The sequence below is a fragment of the Sphaeramia orbicularis genome, chromosome 4, assembly GCF_902148855.1.
Source record: "Sphaeramia orbicularis chromosome 4, fSphaOr1.1, whole genome shotgun sequence".
Taxonomy (NCBI): Eukaryota; Metazoa; Chordata; class Actinopteri; order Kurtiformes; family Apogonidae; genus Sphaeramia; species Sphaeramia orbicularis.
Window position 1 is genome coordinate 4,421,428 of NC_043960.1, and position 22,324 is coordinate 4,443,751.

Here is a 22,324-nt window from a genome sequence, read left to right on the forward strand (position 1 = left end):
ACTGTGTGATGTCCGCGCTGGTGTACCTGGGTGTATGTGCCAGGGTGAAGCGCCGCTGCAGGGTGATGCTCCGGTTCATCATGAGCTTTCGGAACAGCAGGGGTGAGTGGCGAGGGGAGTTCAGTGGGGAGTTACAGGGGGACATCCTGGGCGATCCGCAGGGAGAAGCGGACGTCGACTGCGGTTTCAGCTTGATGGGCTGAGAGGAAGCAGCCTCTCCGGAGCTTTCCCAGAAGGTCTCGCTCATGCTGCCGTGTCACTGGAGATCAAAACCTTGGTCTTACACTGATCTCCGGAGTAGCCCGTGCAGGCGATCCATCTCAAACTGGGACAAAACTCCTCAAAGTATTCACTACATGACTCTCTCAATTTGTCCTTGTGACGATGCACTTCACTCCTCAGTAACTGTGGAAGTCAGAAATCCTCGATCCATTTTCACTTCCCGGCATGAGAACGGGTTACCCTGCAGAATGCGGCCATCAGTGAGCCCTGCTGATGGACATGGACACGAGTGCAGGCAGTGAGCCCTCCCCTTGGTAAGTTCTGTTTACATAGCGCTAAGCCCTGCCTAAATAAGGCCAAGCCTGAATTATAGCGTTGTTAGATCATGCCACCAGTGAACGAGCTGCATCCGACGCTCCCCTTCACGCAGGAGCAACTCTGGTAACCGCCGAGCGCACCAGGTCGCATGCGTTTCCTCCCGACGTCCATCCAGGCACAAACATTAACCAGAGATTACAGCCCGGCCCTGTGTGGACACATACCAGAGCCGTGTTCGGTTGAGAGGCTGCAGCGTTTTATTACAGCCGGGCCCCGCTCTGTCTAAAACCACAGCCAAGTCCAGATAACAGATAACACAAACCATGGAGAGCGTCACTTCAAGTTTAACTGGCATCTCAAGTGAATAGTGTTGTGTCTTATTCCCAAAGGAGCAGAGGAGTGACGGAAAAAACAGAGATCAACCGGAGCTTCACTTCTGACCCACAAGGCGACCACTGACCCAAACCTCCTTCCCCAAAAACAAAGTCTTGTGATTTCAGCCAAAATACACAAACCGAAGCCCCAAAGCTGCTTGTACCTAAACATTTCCCCTGATAGCATCGTGCAGTTAACGCATGTTCCTGCTGTCGTTCTTAGAAGTTCAGTCGGTGCATCTGAAACTGACGTGAACACATAATCTCTCAAAACTTTACTTTTATTTACTTTACTTCAATTTTTATATCTATTTTCATTGTGCGTCTCTAAAAGTACAATACAAAAAAAGAAAGAAATTCATATTTTATCATATAAGATTTTGTGACACACAAAGTATAAACCCCCACCAGAACCAATGGCGACCCCCATACCAACCCAACCTGGATCTCAAAATACAAAAACCACTAATAAAAACAAATGCACGTATATAGATAAAAGAAAATATAATTTACAGAAATAAACAGAAAGGTGATCAGGATAGTCATAGATAATTATGTTGCACTCTTCCTTTTAGTTTTCCTACATTTGATGTTTTTAATTCATTTTACTGCTGCAGATCTTTAAGGCTGAGCTCATTTCAACAATATTACCTTAACAACTTTAATCCTAGGCATCGTATTCTACCAAATAATCTCCATGACAGTGCATTTCACTGCTAATTCTAGAGGGTTTTAAAGAGTTTATTCTTCCCAAAACTGTCAGATTAAGTGTGGAATTATTAAGTTCATCAATAATATACATGGAGATAATGTGATTTATATGCAAAAAAAATAAAAATGCAAATTTCATAAGCTGTAAAGAGAAATATAATGCAATAAAAAGTAGAATATTTGTATCTAGATGTAGTGGAGTAGAAGGATGAAGCTACTTAAAATAAAAAGGTGTTATATAAGTAGCTCAAATTTAGTCTAAAGGCTACCTACAGTATAGGTGAAAGAACTGTTATTAAACATGTAAGCACACAAAGAAGTGTTATGTAATGAGTTTAATACCTAAACTTTATCATTATACCCTCACAGAGAACATAAGAGGATAGACATACTAGTGATGAGTCATAATTGAAGCCCATGTGTTTTATTCACTGTGTCATGTCTCCTTTTCACTGCGGATCCATTTTAATGAAGCGTTAAAGTGAGACTGAAGGGCTCTTGAGTCCGAGGGGCTGACTGCCAAAGTACTGATTTAACTCAGCCCAGGTCAGGAGGGGTCAGCACAATGAGCTCAGTAACAAAAACACAGCTGTGCTCAGACGTGCTGCCAAAAGTGACCAGCAGGTAGCGCCCACACACACTCTGATGCACACACACTACTACACCCACCACTGATGTACAGTGCACGGACAAAAGTATTGGGACACATTGAATTCAAGTGTTTCAGGGGTCTGGGATACAAAACAATAATGAGAAACGTCATAATACAGTTTCATATTGGGATAAATATCATTGCATTGCATTGGTTAGTTTGTTTTTTTCACTTTTATCCATGACTATGATTTTAAATGTTCTACCTGTACAATTTCCAAATATTTTTCATGTTCTGACTGTAAAAAATGTAATTTTCTACCACAATTAACCATCTACTTTCTTCACATCTCACTTAGGAAGAAAAATCTCCCATTAAACTTTAAGGAAATATTGATGTTTATAAACTATATGGACAGAAATATTAGGACACATCATGGCTACAGCTGCAAGATGTTCTGTTCATGATGATTTGAGATAAAAACATCAATATTTCCTTAAAGTTTAATGGGAGATTTTGTGAAGAAAGTAGATGGTTAGATGTGGTAGAAAAGTATTATTTACAGTCAAAGCATAAAAAATATTCTCAAAATTTAGATGTAGAACATTTAAAATCACAGGTAAAAAAAAATCAATGTTGAGAGAAATTAAGTAAAATCATCTCTGAGGCATTTTGGAAGCAAAGATAACAATTTAAACCAAACTAACCAATGCAATGATATTATGACATTACTCATTGTTTTGTACCCCAGACCCCTGTTAGAAAAGAAACGCCTGAAGTCAACATGTCCCAATACTTTTGTCCATATAGTGTAACTAGTCATACGTGGCTCTGATGTGAAATTGAGCTGTAGACATGTGGGACTGACTCTGTGTAAGTGTTGAATCCAGGCTGGATCTGTTATAAACTATATCCTCAGACCAGGTGGTTCCTGTTCTTTACAAACCCCTAACCCTGGAAGCGGTCCACATCATCTGCTCACACAGTCCACCATTAATCCTGTGAGTGGATACTGGGCTGGAAGAGTGGGAGAAAACCATTCAAAACACTCAAACGACAGACTGCGTGGGCCACGGTCAATCAAACTGTTGCCATTATGAGTCAATGGGGAGAAAAAACCAAGAGCTGCATCCATGTCTTTTCTTCAAGTGACTAATGCTGGGATATGTGGAACTATTTATTCAACTGAGTCACATACCCTTCCTCCTACCACCACCAACACCAAACACACAGCACACACAAGCATCCACTCACACACATTCATATTCAGAAACACAGACAAACTTGTGTTAGGTAATGCAGAGGCTTTCAGAGATGACAGTGTGCGTAGTACTTTATCCATTAAGCCTCAGTGCCTGTAGGTGGAACTGCATCACACCGTCTATCACATACTCCACCAAGGTTTTTTAATAAAAAAGGATGAAGACAACCCACGTGAACAGCATTTGTTTAACTCATTTTCTTTTCTGAAGACGCAGCTTGTTGAGATATTAAAAAATGTTTCCTTTCAGTGTTGTGTTGAAGTATATTAGGGATTACACATACTTTCTGTGCTTTCTGAGGTGATGATACGTAGGGTTAGAAACAAGTTCAGAGGATATAAACATCTGCGCTTTATACAAGAGCTAATATGATTTATTTTCATTATCATTCATCACATAAAAACCCAAACATCCACCGGTGACCAACATCATTTACTGATATAAAATGTTAAATAACTATGGATCCACTAATCCTATCAACACATGTAAATAAATAGTGTCAAGTACAGTTTGTCATCTTTTCATGGTCATCAGCTATGACACATTTGGACGTTCAGAAGCTCCGTACTGAACATGGAAACACCGTCATCTTCTAAAACATTGACTCGCCAGTAAAACCCATGGAGTTGGATCAATAACAGTGGATGGACACACTGGGTTTATGTTCAGTTAATGATATATTTGACTGAAAAAGTCACTTTTTCTTCAGTTTTCTCTGTTTTTGATATAATGACCCTCAACTTTAATCTGAGCTTTTATGAACATCTACAGGTACATGATCAGTGAATTAAATATAGGAAAATACCTGATTTTTACTGGAAAAAAATGCTAAATATGAGCATAATTTTAGAATACATGATGATAAATCACTTAAGAAAGGTTAACTACAGACATAGCGACTGCAGATGAAGAGTGGTTATTTTTACTAATTCTGGCAGATTTGCATGGGTGTATTTTTTATACAGCAATGTTCATAAATGTGCATGGCCCCTATTAAATAAATAAATAAATAAATAAATAAATATTTTTACAGACTGTATTCCTGTACATATCCACTCACTGTATAAATACTTCAATTTGCACTTTCTGTACATACTACAATGTAAAACCCACTGTAAATAATATATACATAAACATATATTTTTAATAGACCAAACCCACACACCCACTCACTGTATAAAAACTCCAATTGCACTCTGTACATATCACTTTGTAAATCCACTGTAAATCCGAACCCATTGTTGTCTGTGTCTCCAGTGGACTGTTTGTCGTCTATACTGTGTCCAGGTCCACATGTTGTCTGGGTTCATGTTGGAACTGTATGTCATGAGCAATGTAAAAACTGAAGCCAAATTCCTTGTATGTGTTTGTGTATGTGTATGTGAAATAAACCAATAAAATAAATAAATAAACATAGGTTCAATTGGGCTGGAGCACACTGGAGCTCAGCTCCACCTCCTTAGGTCCACAACAAACCCCACCAGAGCTCAGCTCCCTCAATGTAAAATAACCCTCTATTATTTCTGTTATTCAGTTTCATCTCTTGATAAATGAAATAAACTATGAAGTTGAATGAGTGCAAGACAATCTAAAGACACACCCAAATCAGCTCCATGTGATCATCAGATGTCACATCACCTAACACATCCTCAGACACCAGTAAAACTGTGGCCAATCTGCAGTGTGTCACTGTAACCTCCTCACATTTACTTCTTGAATCTGTAAAAGCTGGTTAGAAGGCTGTGCTGCTCCGGTCTGTCAGGTCCAGTTTAAGCCCTGTGGGTCAAATGAAGCGTGACTCCACCAGTGTGGGCTGTACTTAACACTTCGCCTCCCGATCACAGGCAGCGCCGCTGAGAAGCTGCATGAATACAACACAGATCGCACTCCGTCACCTTGAGGCAACTCTACTCATAGCTCAAACCTCGGTTGCATCTGAGTAACAGGCATAAACTGTTAGCAGGATCCACAGCTGGTTTCAGCAAAGTTTGCCTCTAGTTTATTCAACTCAGCTCAACTCAGTGTGGCATGTCGTCAATATTGTAATGTCATCGTCAAGGTTATAATAGTTTTGGATTTTTAATTATAGTTTAGTTTTAATTAGTTTTGACTTTTTTTTCTCTTATTCAGTTAGTTTTAATTAGTTTTTAGAGCAGGTTTGTTAGTTTTTATTAGTTATCGTTTTTTTCTGAATGCTTAGTTTTAGTTTAGTTTAGTTTAGTTTTAGTATTAGTTTTAGTTATTTCATATATTTTATCTTCCTCATCATCCTATTCAAAGAAATTAGTGAGGCGCGGATATGGGTTACCCTGGACACTTTATTTGGGGGTCGGGTTAGGGCGGCTCATGGACTGAGCAGAGACACAATGTACCGTACAATGTATAAATTCCCTATAGCAGGTTGAGGGGGGGTGCAATCCATACACAACGTCACTTACGTGAAACAATGCGAAGATGTGCAAAGCATGAGAGGAGATGCACAAAGCAGCCAGCAGTTAAACCAGATACAAACATATATAACCAGCTAACCAGCAGTTAAACCAGATACAAACATATATAACCAGCTAACCAGCAGTTAAACCAGATAGAAACAGATAGAAACCAGCTAACCAGCAGTTAAAGCAGATAGAAACATATACAAACCAGCTAACCAGCAGTTAAAGCAGACAGAAACATATATAAACCACTTATAAACATATATAACCCAGTTCCTCATCAGTAAACCACACCTTAGCAGATCTCTCATCTCTTAATCATCTCCAGTTCCATTATTAGCCAACTTTGCTTCAGTTCAGTTCAGCTAGCTGTAGCTAGTAACATCAAACGTTTTTTAACATTCTAACAGGTTCCATACCTCTGTAATTGGATTAGTTTTCATCCTCCTCTTTTCTCCTCTTCTAAACTGTGCAGTTCAGGGCTTGGAAGGTCTTTTCATGGTGATAAACTCTCCAGTTTTTACCTGGATGCTAGTTCAACACTGACTCTGTCCTTTAGCTCTGCTCTGTCTCTGTCACTCACGCGCACACACACGGTACGCCAAAAAAAAAAAAAAAAAACCCGACCCATGTATCACTCCGGTAAACCCCAGACAGGACTGTGCTGCTGTGTCCCAGCTTTAGTCTGTATGTTCCAGGTAGAGTGGGGACCAGAAGACAACTGGAAACCACCAGTGACCAGACATGACAGACTGTGAAGTGTCGTATGGTGTCACCAGCTCAAACTGCTGAAGTGAAATAAATTAATTTCATATCAATCCGACATTGACAAAGACGAAAACGAAGGGAATTGTATCCATAATTTTTATACGTTTTAGTTAGTTTTGTAAGCTCACGATACAGTTTCAGTTAGTTATCGTCTTTTTCTTTTAATTAGAGTTTTTATTAATTTCAGTTAACGAAAATGTTTTTTCAATTTTAGTTTTCGTCATTTCGGTCGTTTTCGTTAACGATAATAACCTTGGTCATCGTAAGAGAAGATGTTTGAAGAAAATGCTAATGACGGCGATGATGACAACGATGGACAAAGCTCATTCACAATAGCTCATGACCTATTGCCAGTGAGCTAAAAACCAAAAAAAATTAAGTGAGAGACAGTTGAACACTTCCACTGCATCAACAAGAAAATGTCACACAACTTTTCCAAAGGAGCAGCTTCAGTTTCTTGAACAAGAAATATAATTTTTCAACCTAAATATCAAATTCTGCCTTTTCACTGCACACATTTATTTCTTGTATCATCTACCTGCTAATGTTTCCTTCAGGGAGGACTTTAATCACTGGTGGCATTTATAAAACATAGTCCATCTGAACATATTATTCAGTGTGTTTCTGAAGCACTGACATACTGAAAGGCTGTGGATCTATTTTAATGAACAGCATCCCCAAAGGTTATAGCATTTCATTATGTCATTTATTTTCTAGAGAGGCACAGAGTTTAGCGACACAAAGCCCAAGGATGCACGGATTTCCACAAACATCCCTTTGATCAAACCTGACAGAAAACTCATCAGAACAAATAAAACTCATCAGAACAAATGTGTGATATTTAATAGATATGAGACTAAATGAATGCATCGGTGCCGACAGAAGTTTCCTGATAGCAGTCGATGGCTGGCATCAGGCTTCTCAAATGGAGTTGCTTGTTTTGATGGAAAATAGAGTTAAAATCGTAAAATTATGTAGATTTTAGATTTTTTTCAACTACAGGTGTATTTGATTTATTTAGGCATTTATTACTCTGACTTAGATGTTCAGTTCTACGGTTGTTTAGGCTCTAAAACGTCAGGTATTGGCCCAAATCCATTTCATTCCTTCCCCCTCCCCCTCCATTTTGCATGTTCACATGAAGGGGTAGGGGTGTCCCGATTCTCGATGAGTCAGAGGGGAGGGGCTAAAGGGGAGGGCTATTTGGCCCTCGAAATGGAGATATTTCAGGACCACGCTACAAACAGAGGGGTATGAGAAATTTCCCATAATTTTGTTTGAATCATCAGCAAAATGGAGGAAAACACAGCAAAAAAGTGCAGCAGTGTGATGAAGGAGACACATAAATGTACGTATTTTCTTCGTAAACAACTTAATCATTTGATCGACCGTTTAATGCCGTTTCAATGTGTTACAGATCGCATTTCTGTGGTATGCGGTTTTGCGATTGCGCAAAAAGATGACCAAAGCCCATGGAACAGGGACGGTTACAGCTGCTGATGACATGCTGAATTCTGTCGCAGACAAAGTTGTCGCACCTGTTTATAGCAGCATCAATGACTCCTGATGACGTAACAGGTCTGGAAGGGTCATCTCATTTCATAAAGGAATGTTTCAACCCCTACCCCTTGCAACTCCGTTTCAAAGGGTAATGCCCAGTGCAATGGCCAAGGGGTAGGGGTGAAAATGACAAGTGGGATTGGGCCACTGTACATTTTCAGCAGTAAGGAATTTTTTCCATTGATATCTGCCAATTAACTGTTATTAAATTAACCTTTATAAATTCACTATCGGTCATTGTCGACATGAAAAAAGAGGTAAGATGCAGCTAGGGATGTAATGATAAACCGTGGTAAAATTTCCAACGGTTAGTATCACCGTTTAAATTCTAATTATTATGATAACTGTGTTCGATTACCGCACCTAGAAAACTCACGGTATTGTTCATTTCCTGAAGAAGCGGCGGCACTCCAGGCGTGTGTGTGCACTTTGTAATGTTTGGCCTCTGAAAGCATGGTGAAGGCACCTGCATGGACAGAGCTCCAGAGATTCGGGGATAGGGGTTCCCACACCGACCTGGTCCGTCTGACTGCGGGTCGGTCCGAACAAACACGCGCACGGACTCGGTCCGTCCTAGCAAGTGAGCGCACAGACCCGGTCCACGCTAGTGTTAACCCCTCCCCGGCCCCCACTGATTCAGAGGAACTGGACCACAGGACACTGACCAGGAGTGAACCACTGACCAGTCTGGATCAGATCAGCCTAACATGTTTCAAAATCCTCATTATTTCAGAATATTTACATTTGTTCATTAAATAGTTCAGGAAAATATGACTGTGTTTCACTTTCTGTTGGTGTGTACAATAGTGTGTATGTGTGACACTGGAAATGATCTGATCTGGAAAATGTTCAAACAAACTCCACTCTGACCTGCCCAACTACTTTTTTTCACGCTCAAAAACACCTCAGGAATCAATAGGAGAATTGATAAGGAATTGGACTGATAAGCAGATATTGGCATCGGTATTGATCAAATCCTATCAGTTCCACCCCTGGTGCAGATATCTCTTGTGTCCATAAGGTGCCATCTTTAATGCACATTTGTATGTTTGTTGTTTACATGTTATTACTTGAATGTTTCTGCAACAGAAAGTACATTGTGCATGTTACTTTATTTTTTTTTTTTTTTTCAAAATACAACTTGGTTATATCATTTCAGTGTGTGTATTAGTACTCTGTGAACATTTTGAACACATTTCAACAATACCGCGATAATAATGATAACCGTGATAATTTTGGTCACAATAACCATGATATGAAATTTTCATATCGTTACATCCCTAGATGCAGCAGGGGTATCATCCAAAACAAAATAAAACCCAATATTGGACAAGCTATGGTAAGAACCTAATTACAGAGTTTAGTTAACACCTCCTAAACAGTAACCAGCGACCAACAGCATCTACTGAGTATTTCACAACCTCTGACCAACTAATGCATGTCATCCATGTAAATAATTGGTGTAAAATGCAGTTTGTCATCATTTCATGGTCATCACATATGACCAGAAGCACCATAGTTACCATGGAAACACCGTCATCTTCTACAACATTGATTCACCAGTAAAACCCATGGAGTTGGATCAGTTTTTTTAATCAGATAATGATATATTTTGCTGAAAAAGCCGCTTTTGCTTCAGCGTTACTTAAGTGTTGGAGTTACTCTGAGCTTTTATGAACATCTACATGATCAGTGAATTAGAAAAATACCAGATTTTTACTGAAAAATGCATGATAAATTTTTATCTACCAACACTTTCCACTCATTGGAAAACACAGTAACAACACAATGTGCACCAGGTTCATTTCTAAAGCAGCTTTAGCTTACTACAGCTGACAATTCGCCTCAAGGTATCTAAACCAATGTAATGAAACCAGTAATAGAAAGACATAACAATGCATAATCACTGGAACTTTCCACAAATTTCATTATAAGGGTTCAAAGGCAACCAGTTACAACACAATGAGCACATACAACAAGACAAATACCGCTATTAAACCCAACCACAACTGCAAGTCTACATCCTGAAACCAACACTATGTGGACAAAAGTATGTGGACACGTTGAATTCAGGTGTTTCTTTTCTAACAGGGGTCTGGGATACAAAACAATAATGACAAATGTTTTCAATGTTATTATTTTACTGGTTCAGCCTGTTTGAGGTCATATTGAACTGAACTAAAATGAGTTTGACACCCCTGCCTTAGTAGGAGGTGTTTGTGTCGGCTGTAAGAACATGCTAAATTTTCTGGACTAACACACAGGAGACCAGGGTTTGGATCCTGTTTCTTAGTTTGTTTATTTGTGGATTTTCATTCTCTTTGTCTCCCTTCTTTCAGCCCTTACCCTGTCCCTTTGTCCATAACCACAGCATCGTATCATCATCTCTCATATTAAAAAACAAACAAAAAAAAATAACTAAACTGAGCTAATGCTCAATTACAGTCCAGTGTTTCAGAGGATGATTACACACAAACACGACTATAACCTTCATTTGCCAAATGTAACTGGTGCTCTCCTCTAGGCCGTGGTGATAAAACAACAACATAAAACATAAAATGGTAATTATCACCATGTAATTTAATAATCATTGTCATGTTGCAAAGGGTTGTTTGGTTGTTCTGTCTTTATTTATTGCATTAACGATGCTTATGCTGCTGTCGTGGTCAGGTCACTCTTCGAAAAGTGATTTTTAATGTCAAGGAAGTCTCCATCTGGAGAAATATATTAAGAATAATGTGTCTTAAGAGTTTCTTTTTACAGTCAGCTACAGTGCATACAAATGTCTCAATATATTGCTGTTTTATTTAACTGTTTGATGAATGTTTGCAATTTTGATATTAAAAACATTTCTTTCATTATAATCATTTTGGATATTCCACCTCCTTTTGCTGAACTATGTAAAATCCATAAAGAATATACAATTAACCATCAGAAGAACACAAAACTGACTTTAAAGTCAATGATTTGACATAATTTTCAGTGATATGGAAACTGTAACAGATGGACATTTTATTGCGATAATAGAGCATTATGATCCATGGTTGCTTCTGTCGCTCAGGTCTAAGTTCAGCAAAGTTGTGATGGAGAAATCAGACCAATGTCCTTGTATGTCAATGTCATGTTCTATTAAGAATCAACAAGTTGAATTTACGAGGTTGTCAGGTTGTGTCTCTATGTTAGAGTCCTGTGGTCTGGATGCAGGAGATCAATCTCCCAATAGAAGTGGGTGGTACTTTCACTGGAGAACTCAACTAATTCAATCAAAGTCCATATATGGCTTCTATCAGTGATCAATAGGAACTGTATTGATATCTGTAACCATTTCCATGATATAAACCATCAGAATAAAGCCTAGACTGTTATAAGTAAAGGGAAATTTGTGATACTTAAAAAAATTCACCAAAAATTCTGAAAACTGTGAACAAACTTTATAAACATTGTCCCAAGGAAGCTACACATAAAATGTTAAATGAATCCGACCAGTAGTTTTGGAGAACATTATTAAAATCATGACATTGGTGGCCTTGGGTTTAACCCTTCAAGGTCACTCAAGATCAAAATGACCCAAGTGAAAGTCCACATATGACTTCCTATCAGTGCTCAGTAGTAACTACGTTGATATCTGTAACCATTTCTGTGTTATAAGCCATTAAAATATGGACCATTATAAGGAAAGGCAAATTTGTAATATTTTAAAAAAATTGGTCAAAAATTTAAAAATGCAAATTTCTCAAAACTGTAAACAAACTTTGTAGACAATGTCTCAAGGAAGATGGATATAAAATTTGAAATAAATCTGACCAGTAGTTTCAGAGAAGATGTTTGAAGAAATTGCAAACAAAGATGACGACGAAGATAACGACAAAGACAAGGACGAGGAAGACTACGACAACGGCAGTGATGAAGACGATGAAGATGGCGGTGGCAATGAAGACGAAGACAAAGATGACAACAAAGACGACAACAAAGATGCCGCTGGACACAGCACCTTCACAACAGCCCATGACCTATCAGCTGGTGAGATAAAACTGATGAAAATAATGTGCTGTTTCATAAACTTATTAAAATGTTGCCATGGTGAGAGCCGTAATCAAAGCTGAAGGTTAAATCAGTCTTAATATTAGAGCCTGGTACTTGTTTTGTCTGTATTTCATACCCCTACTCTTCTCAATCAACTACTTTCCATAAATAAATGAAGTCATTTCACTTGTCAGGATGTGGGATCGGCTTTGCTTGGCTTCTCCTGGTTTATTTGTTTGTGTGAATGTGCCACTTTGATGTTTTAACACATGAGTGGAGATCAGAAAAGTCCCTGATGAACTCATATTGATTCTGTCAGTGTGACGGAGTCTGGAGGCTTTGAAGACACTGATATAATGACTTCATTCCCCCGTTGGACCGGGCTGTCACACACTGAGATAAACAGGTCCAAACAGTCAACGTTTAAACTGCGATCGATTTCCTCAGGTGTTAATACATTTTGCTGCTGGCCTTGTCTTCGGCGGTGCTGCTTCACTGCACCTGAGACGAGGCTGGTGGAAACATACTACATACGACCACATTAAAGCTGCAGGAGCCGGAAATTGGAGAGAAAAAATCAGTAGGGTCACATCTGACCAAATATGAACACCTACTAGGCCTGTTAATTACAGCTGTCAATCATGTATTTAATCCTCAGGGGTCTGAGCCTAACCTTGCCTTTACATAATCACATAAAAAATGTTTACAATGGACAAACAGCAACAGTGCAAAAACAATGACACTGTTTTAATGCAATATGACTGCAAACTGGATTTTTTTTAGGTGTCTGACAAACAGTGACACTATTTTAAAGGGGTCATATTTGTCTAAACCCACTTTTATTAGTCTGTGGTTCATTTATTTGTGTATTTCGACCCTAATAGTTCATACAGTTTGAATTTGAACCCTCTAGTGCTGCAAACCTATCTTTATATTCATTTTGGCAAAAATCAAACGGATTTCTACAACCTGTTTTAATTCCTGCTTAATTTGTTACCTTTTATAACTAGTTATGTCATCACATTTGTACATATAAGGTCAAGTCTTCTGGCGAACATTTCTCCGAGTACAACATAGTTGTTTATCAGCAGCAGCGGTTGGAGTAAAAACTGAAAATATGTCCAAACTTCAAGCTGATTACCTAAAATGTTCAGTTGTTCTGGCTGAACAGGACAGAAAGCACAGGCAACAAAACTGGAGGGGGCGGGGCCTGAAGTGGTTCATGTGCATTTAAAGGGCAGGCGCTCCAAACCACCTTTCTGGTGTCATTATTCAGAAACAGGGTTGAAGATGGACCTGTGGAGTTGAATGAATGAAGAATTCAGACCCAAGCAGAGCATTTACAATTTTTGTAGACCACAGGGAAATGTTGGAAAATGAAGAATTCCATTTAAAAAAGCTAAATATCACTCCTCTAACTCATTCAGAAAACATTACATCTCCTGTCTCTCAAGTGTGCATGTTTGTCGTGCCGCCTGTGTGTATTTTTGTGAGACATACTGTAAAGTCCTTATCCAGCTCTGTCCCACCCACACTGTAAAGACAAAGTAAGTCCACACTTTGGACTGAAATGATGCCAGTGCATCTTTCACTTAAACCTCACCGCTCCAGTCCACCATATTAGCACTGTTCTTTGTTTTTTCTTCTTCTGTGACTTCAGCCCAATTTTCAGCCACTCGTGCGAGGAGCGCCAGCTGGGTGACATGTACAACGGTAACTTGACTCACTAAGGGGGAGCGATGAAAGAAGTTTATAACGACGATATTTTAATAATAATTTATAGAAAACGATACTGTTCTGTACGGTTCTGAACGGTTCTGTTCATAATTTTTATGGACAGAATTTCTAGGCGCAGCCAAGGGCCGGAGGGGGTCCGGTTTGGGGACCACAGGATTTCATCTCTGCTTTTTGCAGATGATGTTGTCCTGTTGGCCTCATCGAACCTGGACCTTCAGCGTGCCCTGGGGCGGTTTGCAGCCGAGTGTGAAACGAGCGGGATGAGGATCAGCACCTCCAAATCCGAGGCCATGGTTCTCGACCGGAAAAAGGTGGTTTGCCCTCTCCGGGTCGGTGGGGAGTCTTTGCCCCAAGTGGAGGAGTTTAAGTATCTCGGGGTCTTGTTCACGAGTGAGGGAAGGATGGAGCGTGAGATTGACAGACGGATTGGTGCAGCGTCTGCAGTGATGCAGTCGCTGTACCGGTCGGTTGTGGTAAAGAAGGAGCTGAGCCGAGAGGCGAAGCTCTCGATTTACCGGTCAATCTACGTTCCTACCCTCACCTATGGTCATGAGCTTTGGGTCATGACCGAAAGGACAAGATCCCGGATACAAGCGGTCGAAATGAGTTTCCTCCGTCGGGTGGCTGGGCGCACCCTTAGGGATAGGGTGAGGAGCTCAGTCACCAGGGAGGAGCTCGGAGTAGAGCCGCTGCTCCTCCGCGTCGAGAGGGGCCAGCTGAGGTGGCTCGGGCATCTGTTTCGGATGCCTCCTGGACGCCTCCCTGGGGAGGTGTTCCGGGCATGTCCCACCGGGAGGAGACCTCGGGGAAGACCCAGGACACGTTGGAGAGACTATGTCTCTCGGCTGGCCTGGGAACGCCTCGGGATCCCCCCGGAAGAGCTGGAGGAGGTGTCTGGGGAGAGGGAAGTCTGGGCATCCCTGCTTAGACTGTTACCCCCGCGACCCGGCCCCGGATAAGCGGAAGAGAATGGATGGATGGATGGAGAAAACGATACATACCAAGAGCGCATCGATAATCCATCTTAACCCATAAAGACCCAAAAATCCACCATCAACCAAAACCATCTACTGATGTAAACTGTTAAATACCTGCTGATCCACTAATTCTATCAATATATGTAAATAATTGGTGTAAAATGCAGTTTGTCATCTTTTCATGATCATCAGATATGACCCATTTGGACGTTCAGAGGCTCCATAGTGAACATGGAAACACTGTCATCTTCTACAACATTAATTCACCAGTGAAACCCATGGAGTTGAATTAATGACAGTGGATGGACACACTTATTTTATGTTCAGTTAATGATAGATTTGACTGAAAAAGTCACTTTTTCTTCAGTTCTCTGTTTTGATATAATAACTTTGAATTTACTCTGAACTTTAATGAGCCTCTGCATGATACAATACAGGATAATACATGATTTACACTAAGAAAATATAAAATACAGAGGATAATGTTATAATAAATGGTGATAAATCACTTAAGAAATATTAAATAGAGAGAAATATTCATTTGGGAATGGCCATAAAAGTAGCACTGGGTCTTTATGGGTTAAGATTAAATATCGCGATCGTTTACCATATGAATATATTGTCACAGTCCTAGTAACGAGCTGAACAGACGGTGGTGACTTGTCCAGATGGGATCATCAAGTCCCAGTTGGATTCAAAGGGAAGCAGAGCCAGGAACATGAAGAGGCTCATTCTGGATGACTTCCTCTGCAAAAGGCCAAGAGCTGGGACTGACGCCAGCGTCCTCTGTTGTGGAGCCTCTCAGCAGGTTTCCACCACATTCCCACTGTGGATCACATTTCCACAGCACAGTACGTCATCATCTGTGGTCAAATATTGGGTTCATTAGACCCAAATAAGCCCCCTTTCAGTCTGTGATTAACATTTGGTGTCAGTCTAACACCACACAAATCTACAGAATTAAAACAGCCCAATCTCCAGCTACACACTGGCATTTATAGATTAATTAAAGCCTTTTACACAGGGATTAGACTGAATGCATTTAAATCGCAAGTAATTAGTCATTCATTAATTTAGAACGACTACCATTAAAGGTGGCAGGATGACTCATTTATCATATTTTGCAGTGTTTCAGCGCTGAAAGTAATTATGATGATATGGAGAGTGAAAAAAAAACACAAACAAAAGGCTGTTATTCTCAGTGCATGAGATATGAGAAAGAATCCTTCTAAAATAATCTAGAAAATCAGTCCACTGCTGATTTTATATTGTATATTCATTCTAAATCCCTGTCTTCAGTTTGTGGAGTTATGCAGGAGTTTGGTTTGTACAACCTGCTGCCACAGTTCAGTGAGTTCCAGTTAGTTTGATTAGGCAGGTTTTCAAACAAATATAGCATAAATTTCAGCTGAATCTTGCAAATCAAAGTGTTTTTCAATCAATTAGGGTTATGAAAAATATTAGGAGCTGGTTCTTCATCACCATCATGGTTTAAAGGTTTATCAGTGTCTTTGTCCAACATTTTTTCTCCAGCTCTTTATACATGGTAACATGTTATTTCAGTAATCTACACGACATTTACCATTGTTTCTCATAAATCAGTGAATAATAATTATAAACTTTATTGCACAGACAAGTCCAAATACCACAGTTACAGTCTCCTTTTTAGCGATTGCTAAAAAGCACTTTTACCTTTTTATTCACATTTACCTTTTAGCAACAGGTCAACTTTTCTACTTCTCCCAAGAGTAAACAGAATAGACTAGAATTAGGCTTATCATCATTTCAAAATACAAGTGCAACGTGTGTGTTGTATAACATCAGCAAGAAAAAAAGCATCATTCAATTGCTCTGGGTGTGTTTTCTGGTATAGTAGGAACCGTGACGTTTAAGTTCCGCAGGTACCGTGCATCATTAATGTTTAAATCCCAGCCCATTATTGTAAACACCTCCCTGTAACTCACTCACTCACTCCGTTCTCTCCTCAGGCTGTGAATGTACAGGCTGGAGACGACGCTATTTACTGTAATTCGTTACTTATAAAATACATTTCAATTTCAAAGAACAATAGACTATCAACTGACTTCCCAGCAACATAACACAATGGAAAAGTCGGTTCAACGCGGAGACTGTAGCTGGCGCTGAAGCCAGGTCAAACCCACCAATAGAAACTCTTCTCTCATCCATCAGTGTAGGCCCCGCCCATTAAGTGCAGTTAAATTTGTAAGCAAAACTTCTGAAGTTGCAAGCAAAAGTTTTTAAGTCACATGCAAAGCGGACTGATTTATAAGGAAAATGATCTTTTTTTTTTATTGCCACTTACTGTCCTTTGCTCTCAAATCTCTTTTTCTTTTTTTTTTTTTTACTTTATTTATAGAACTTTTCAACATTTGTAGAACTTTTCATTTCACAAGTATAACATTTATAATTTCAAGCAATGTATTCATAATACAACGACTGACACTGGACAAGATAAAAAAAAACAGAACCCAAGGAAAAGCCAAAGAAAAAAAAAAGGCAGAACAAACAAGACACACATAACGACAATCAAGACAGTGCATTCTGGTACCGTTAAAGGGGGAAGGAAAGAAAATAAATAAATAAATAAAACCAGTCAATAACAATATAAACACCTAAAATGTTTTTTATAGTTCCAAGCCAGGCAACATATTCACGCAGTGTAAAAGAGACTCCCATATTTTGTAAAATTTATTAATTTAGGGTGCACCTATTTTTTTCTAACTTTATATTAAGCATGATGTCTCTGATCCATTGATCGTGTGTTGGAGGTGATGAGTCCTTCCATTTGAAGAGAATGGTACGCCTAGCTAGTAAAGATGCAAAGGCCACAACTTTCTGTAGATTAGCTGAAGGAACTGAGTCATCCGTGCATGAAATGAGACCAAAAATAGCAGTAAGGGGAGATAGTTGAATACGGCACCCATATGCCTCAGAAATGAAATCAAAAAAAGAGTTCCAGAAGGGGATAAGTTTGGAGCAGGACCACAGCATGTGGTATATTGTTGCTGGTGCCTGCTTGCTCAAATCTGTTTTTTGGTCGCAAATGTATTCTTTTTAATTGCAAATCCATTCTTTTTGATTTATGAATAAAGAAACTAATTTCTCTCCATAATTCTACAGCTGTGTGTTTTAGTGACTTGGCACAATGGAACAACAATCAAAGAACAGGATTACTTTCTGCAATCATGACTTTGCAGGAGGAGAAAATAAAACTAAAGTAAAAAATCTGACCAATGTCCCTGTATCTCAGCATCATGTTCTATCAAGAATCAATAACACGTTGAATTTGTGAGGTTGTCAGGTTTTGCCGCTACGTTAGAGTCTTGTCATCTTGAGATCAATTTCCCAATAGAAGTAGGTGGTGCTTTCACTGGAGGAGAACTCAACTAATTCATTCAAAGTCCATTTATGACTTCTATCAGTGATCAATAGGAACTATACTGATATCTCTAACCATTTACATGTTATAAACAATCAAAATATGGACCATTAGAAAAATTTGTAAAAAATGCTAAAATCAAAATTTCTCAAAATTGTGAACCAACTTTGTAGACACTGGCCCAAGGAAGATACATATAAAGAAGATAGATATGTAGAATATGTTTGAAGAAAGATGTCTGAAGAAATTGCTAATAAAGATGACAAAGATGACCTATCGGCCGGTGTGCTAAAAACAGCACATCAGAAGATCATGTTCTGTCAAATTTCTGGAAAAGAAAAGTCGTCAAATAATTAATTTTAAAGCTGTTTTTTGGTGACTTTGCACAATGGAACGTCAGTCAATAAACAGCATTACTTTCTGCAAGTTGTGACTTTGCAGGAGGAGAAAATCCAAATAAAACCGTCATTTCAAGACATATTTATATTATTTTTGTAGACACCAGGTGACACTTTCTCACTCTGCTGCTTTATCTGACCTTCACATTTGAGTTTGCTGGTGACGAACACCCAAACCTGACACTCAGCCAGAAAAAGCCTGAGCCACCACATCATGTTCATGACCAGCGTCAGACCTAAGTGTTTGCCAGGCTCTCCTGCATCTCCTTGGAAACTGGGAGCTCCCAGTATGTTGTTGTTCAAACATGTTGTCTCTGCTGAGGCTCTACCTCCGCTCAGCGACCTTGGAGCAGGCGCTCATGTATTTACCCACAGCAGATGGCAAGATAATTGTCTGGGTGAAAAAGTTTCATTCGAAGTTAGCACTAAGATTTAACAGGAGCACAGTGAAGGGTTACTAAAGGGAAAGAAAATAAGCGATAATAATATATTCATAAAATATACAAGTCTATGACTGTGCCTTGAATGTATCAGAAAACTTGTCTTAACAGCGTCATGACGGCTTCACAAACACAAACAGTCAAACCAAACCCTTTTAGTGAATCACTGTCTGTTACCTGCCTGAGCCTCAGTTCATCAGCGTATTTTGTCTCTTTTTTGCATTTATGATCGGCCAGATTTCACTGATTTCAATCACGTCCAACTGTGTGTGAGCAGAATAACACAGATTCATTGATTTTTATGAAACCTGAGCTGCATAATTAATACAAATGCACTCCAGTTCAAGTCCATCTGTGCTTTTATATGTAAAGGGCTGCACTGATATTTTAGAGTCACTTCTGTAATTTTTCTGTATTTTTAACAAGTTTAAGTCTCTACGTTCAAGCTGAAATGATGTGCATATCAAAATCATCAGTATTTCTATTATTTCTCTTGATAACCAAATAAACAGATGCAAATGGCAATCACCAGCCGAGCAGCACGAAGTAGTAAAAGGGTATTAACCATTTAAGCGCCAGCGTCGCTACACTGCGGCAAGTAACATAAGCGACTGAAACAGACACTGGGCGTTTCTCAATATCAAGAGCGTAGAGTATGGTCTTGTGAACTCGGTGAGTACGATCTTGGTAACAACGGTCCCACAGAACAGACTTCCCAAGAACACAAGTCTATCTGTAATTGGAACGGCTTCGTATTTGCAAACTTTCCTCCCTGTCTCTGCTGTGTTTCTGACATCGGATCCATAACATATTTTCCTCAAATCGCCACAGTGTCACTCAATTTGATTTCAGTACGTTTGTACTAGTATTTACATGTCATTTAAACATTCTGTATAATTTTCAAAACTGTAATACATTTCGTTGAATCCCATATCATGATAATAAAGATGTATTTCTCGCTATTCTGCCTCTCGCTCGTGTTCTAACATTATATCACATCATCTCGTTACGGTCGTCTACTCAATTAAACATCTCTGAATTAAGTTCTCACAGAAGCCACTGTAGCATTTGAGAGCAGCACGAAGTGCATCTTGGGATATTTCCCAGCCAAGTCCACACGAGTCACCAACCAGTGCATCCTTGGTTTAAGCTAGCAGACAAGAACGACATCTGGGTATTCCATGCGTTCTTGGTTTATGCGAACTTTGACATAGAACAGAACTTGGGCCCCGACTGATGACATTTCAGAAGATTGCGAGAACAGAAGAACAGACAAGAATGTGCAATGAGAAACAGCTCACAGCTCCTGATAGAGTTACCAAATCTTGTTACCACCTTCCACCAATAAATGGTGGACATGTGCCCCTTCAATCCGAACACCATAGCAGGGCATGGTTCTATTTAAAGTGAAGAAGAAAATCCAGTTTGAAAGCCATGGTCCTATTCTATTCTATTCTATTCTATTCTATTCTATTCTATTCTATTCTATTCTATTCTATTCTATTCTATCTAACTCTAATCCAAAAGTTTAAAAAAAAAGTCAAAGTGACTTAGTTAAGAACAGTTTCACATTTGGTGTTCACTCACACTACCCCATTTGTAATCTTTCTTCCAACTTGACCACTGACTGTTATATTCTGAAATCCTACAATATTCTTTGTTCCTGTCAGTGTGAGTGTGATGTGAGTCAGCCTGCCTCGTTAAAAATCTGTTCAAGTTATAATATTACAGTGGAATGCTGGATATTATTATGGTTACAGTAAGAGATGACACCCGTGTTCACAGTGCTGGTCTGTCGGCCTCACAGCTCACAAAGACACAGAACTGTGCTGAAGAAGTGGTGGAACTCCTAAACAGGGGGTTCTGTTGCATTAGTGGACAAACAGTCGGCGTCTCTACCTCCTGTCTGACTGTCCTACTTTCCCACCAGGTTCACCTCCGGTTTTTTTGCTGTAATCTATCTGTGAATCGATGGCAGGAGATTGGCTTCCTACTAACGGCATCTCCAAATCAACAGGGCTGTTTTCCACACTGCTATCTTCCACATGTTGAGAAAAAGGCTTCACCTGGTGAGGAAAGATAAGCAGTCCTCCAAAAGAAGAGACGGACAAGCCGACGCCCACCTGCCGATCGATCACATGTCCAGGCTCGACGGCGTCACGCGTCACTCTCAGATACAATCACACACCTTGGATGTCATCATAAAACTGTCTGTTCAAACTTAAAGTGGACGTAATAAGGTTTCAGGGTTATGAAACAGGTCTAAAGGAGCTTTGAAAGTACACTATATGGACAAAAGTATGTGGACACGTTGAAAACGGGGGTCTGGGATACAAAACAATAATGAGTAATGTCTAGTGTTGTTTTTGTCAGTCTGTTTTAATTTTAGTTTTAGTCTAGTCTTTGTGTCAGACTCTCATTTCAGTCTTTATTAGTTTTAGTCACGTTCATAGTTTTTTCGTCTAGTCAAAACGCTGAGCATTTTAGTTGTATTTTAGTCAGAATAATACATGACTATTTCACTGGGTTACAAAAAAATGTTTTTTGCAAGTTGTCTAGGTTTTTTCAACTGAATTAGGACCATTTTGCACCGCCAAATCCAAAAATGACATCTGTTTTTCTCAATCAGGTCAGTTTTTTTTGCTAATTTGATTTTGAAAAATTTGATCTTCTCACAATCGGCGTCCAAACTTTATCTTGGTCACCAAGTTTAACACCAAAATAAGATTGGTAAGCACACTTTATGAAACTTGTGACTTGATTCCTGTTAGGTACAATGGTGTATTCACCGCAGATGCAGCAGAATACGTCAGGCTTATTTTTGCAAGATCTTCTAGTCGAAGCCATTTCATTCACCTGTAATATTAAAAAAAACCATTAATCATAAATTGACAAAAGTAAAATCTTCAGAACTCGTTTATTGCAAGAAATATGAAAGGATTTTGTATCATATGATGTGAAAATGCCCATAAATGTAAGCAAAAATGTTAAAAAGCCAATATGTAGCATAGTTCAGAAAGTTGACCTGATTGAGCAAAATTAATGTGATTTTTGGATTCAGCACCAAAATTATCCTAAATCAGCTCAAAAAACTTAAACAATAAATT

The 22,324-nt window shown here is 39.3% G+C and overlaps 1 protein-coding gene across 3 annotated transcripts in view; it reads right to left on the reverse strand.

Moving 5' to 3' along the window:
- The window catches only part of LOC115417459 (cAMP-specific 3',5'-cyclic phosphodiesterase 4D-like), a 239,641-nt gene that overhangs the window by 113,881 nt on the left and 103,436 nt on the right, over nt 1-22,324 (reverse strand). For 2 of the 3 annotated variants that reach the window (XM_030131389.1, XM_030131386.1), the window contains exon 1: nt 27-348. The exons of the other annotated variant lie outside the window; for it this stretch is intronic. In XM_030131389.1, coding sequence (XP_029987249.1) covers nt 27-247 — 221 coding nt within the window. In that variant the 5' untranslated portion in view covers nt 248-348. Of the gene's footprint in view, nt 1-26; nt 349-22,324 lie in introns of those variants that run through there. 3 annotated transcript variants of the gene reach the window in all.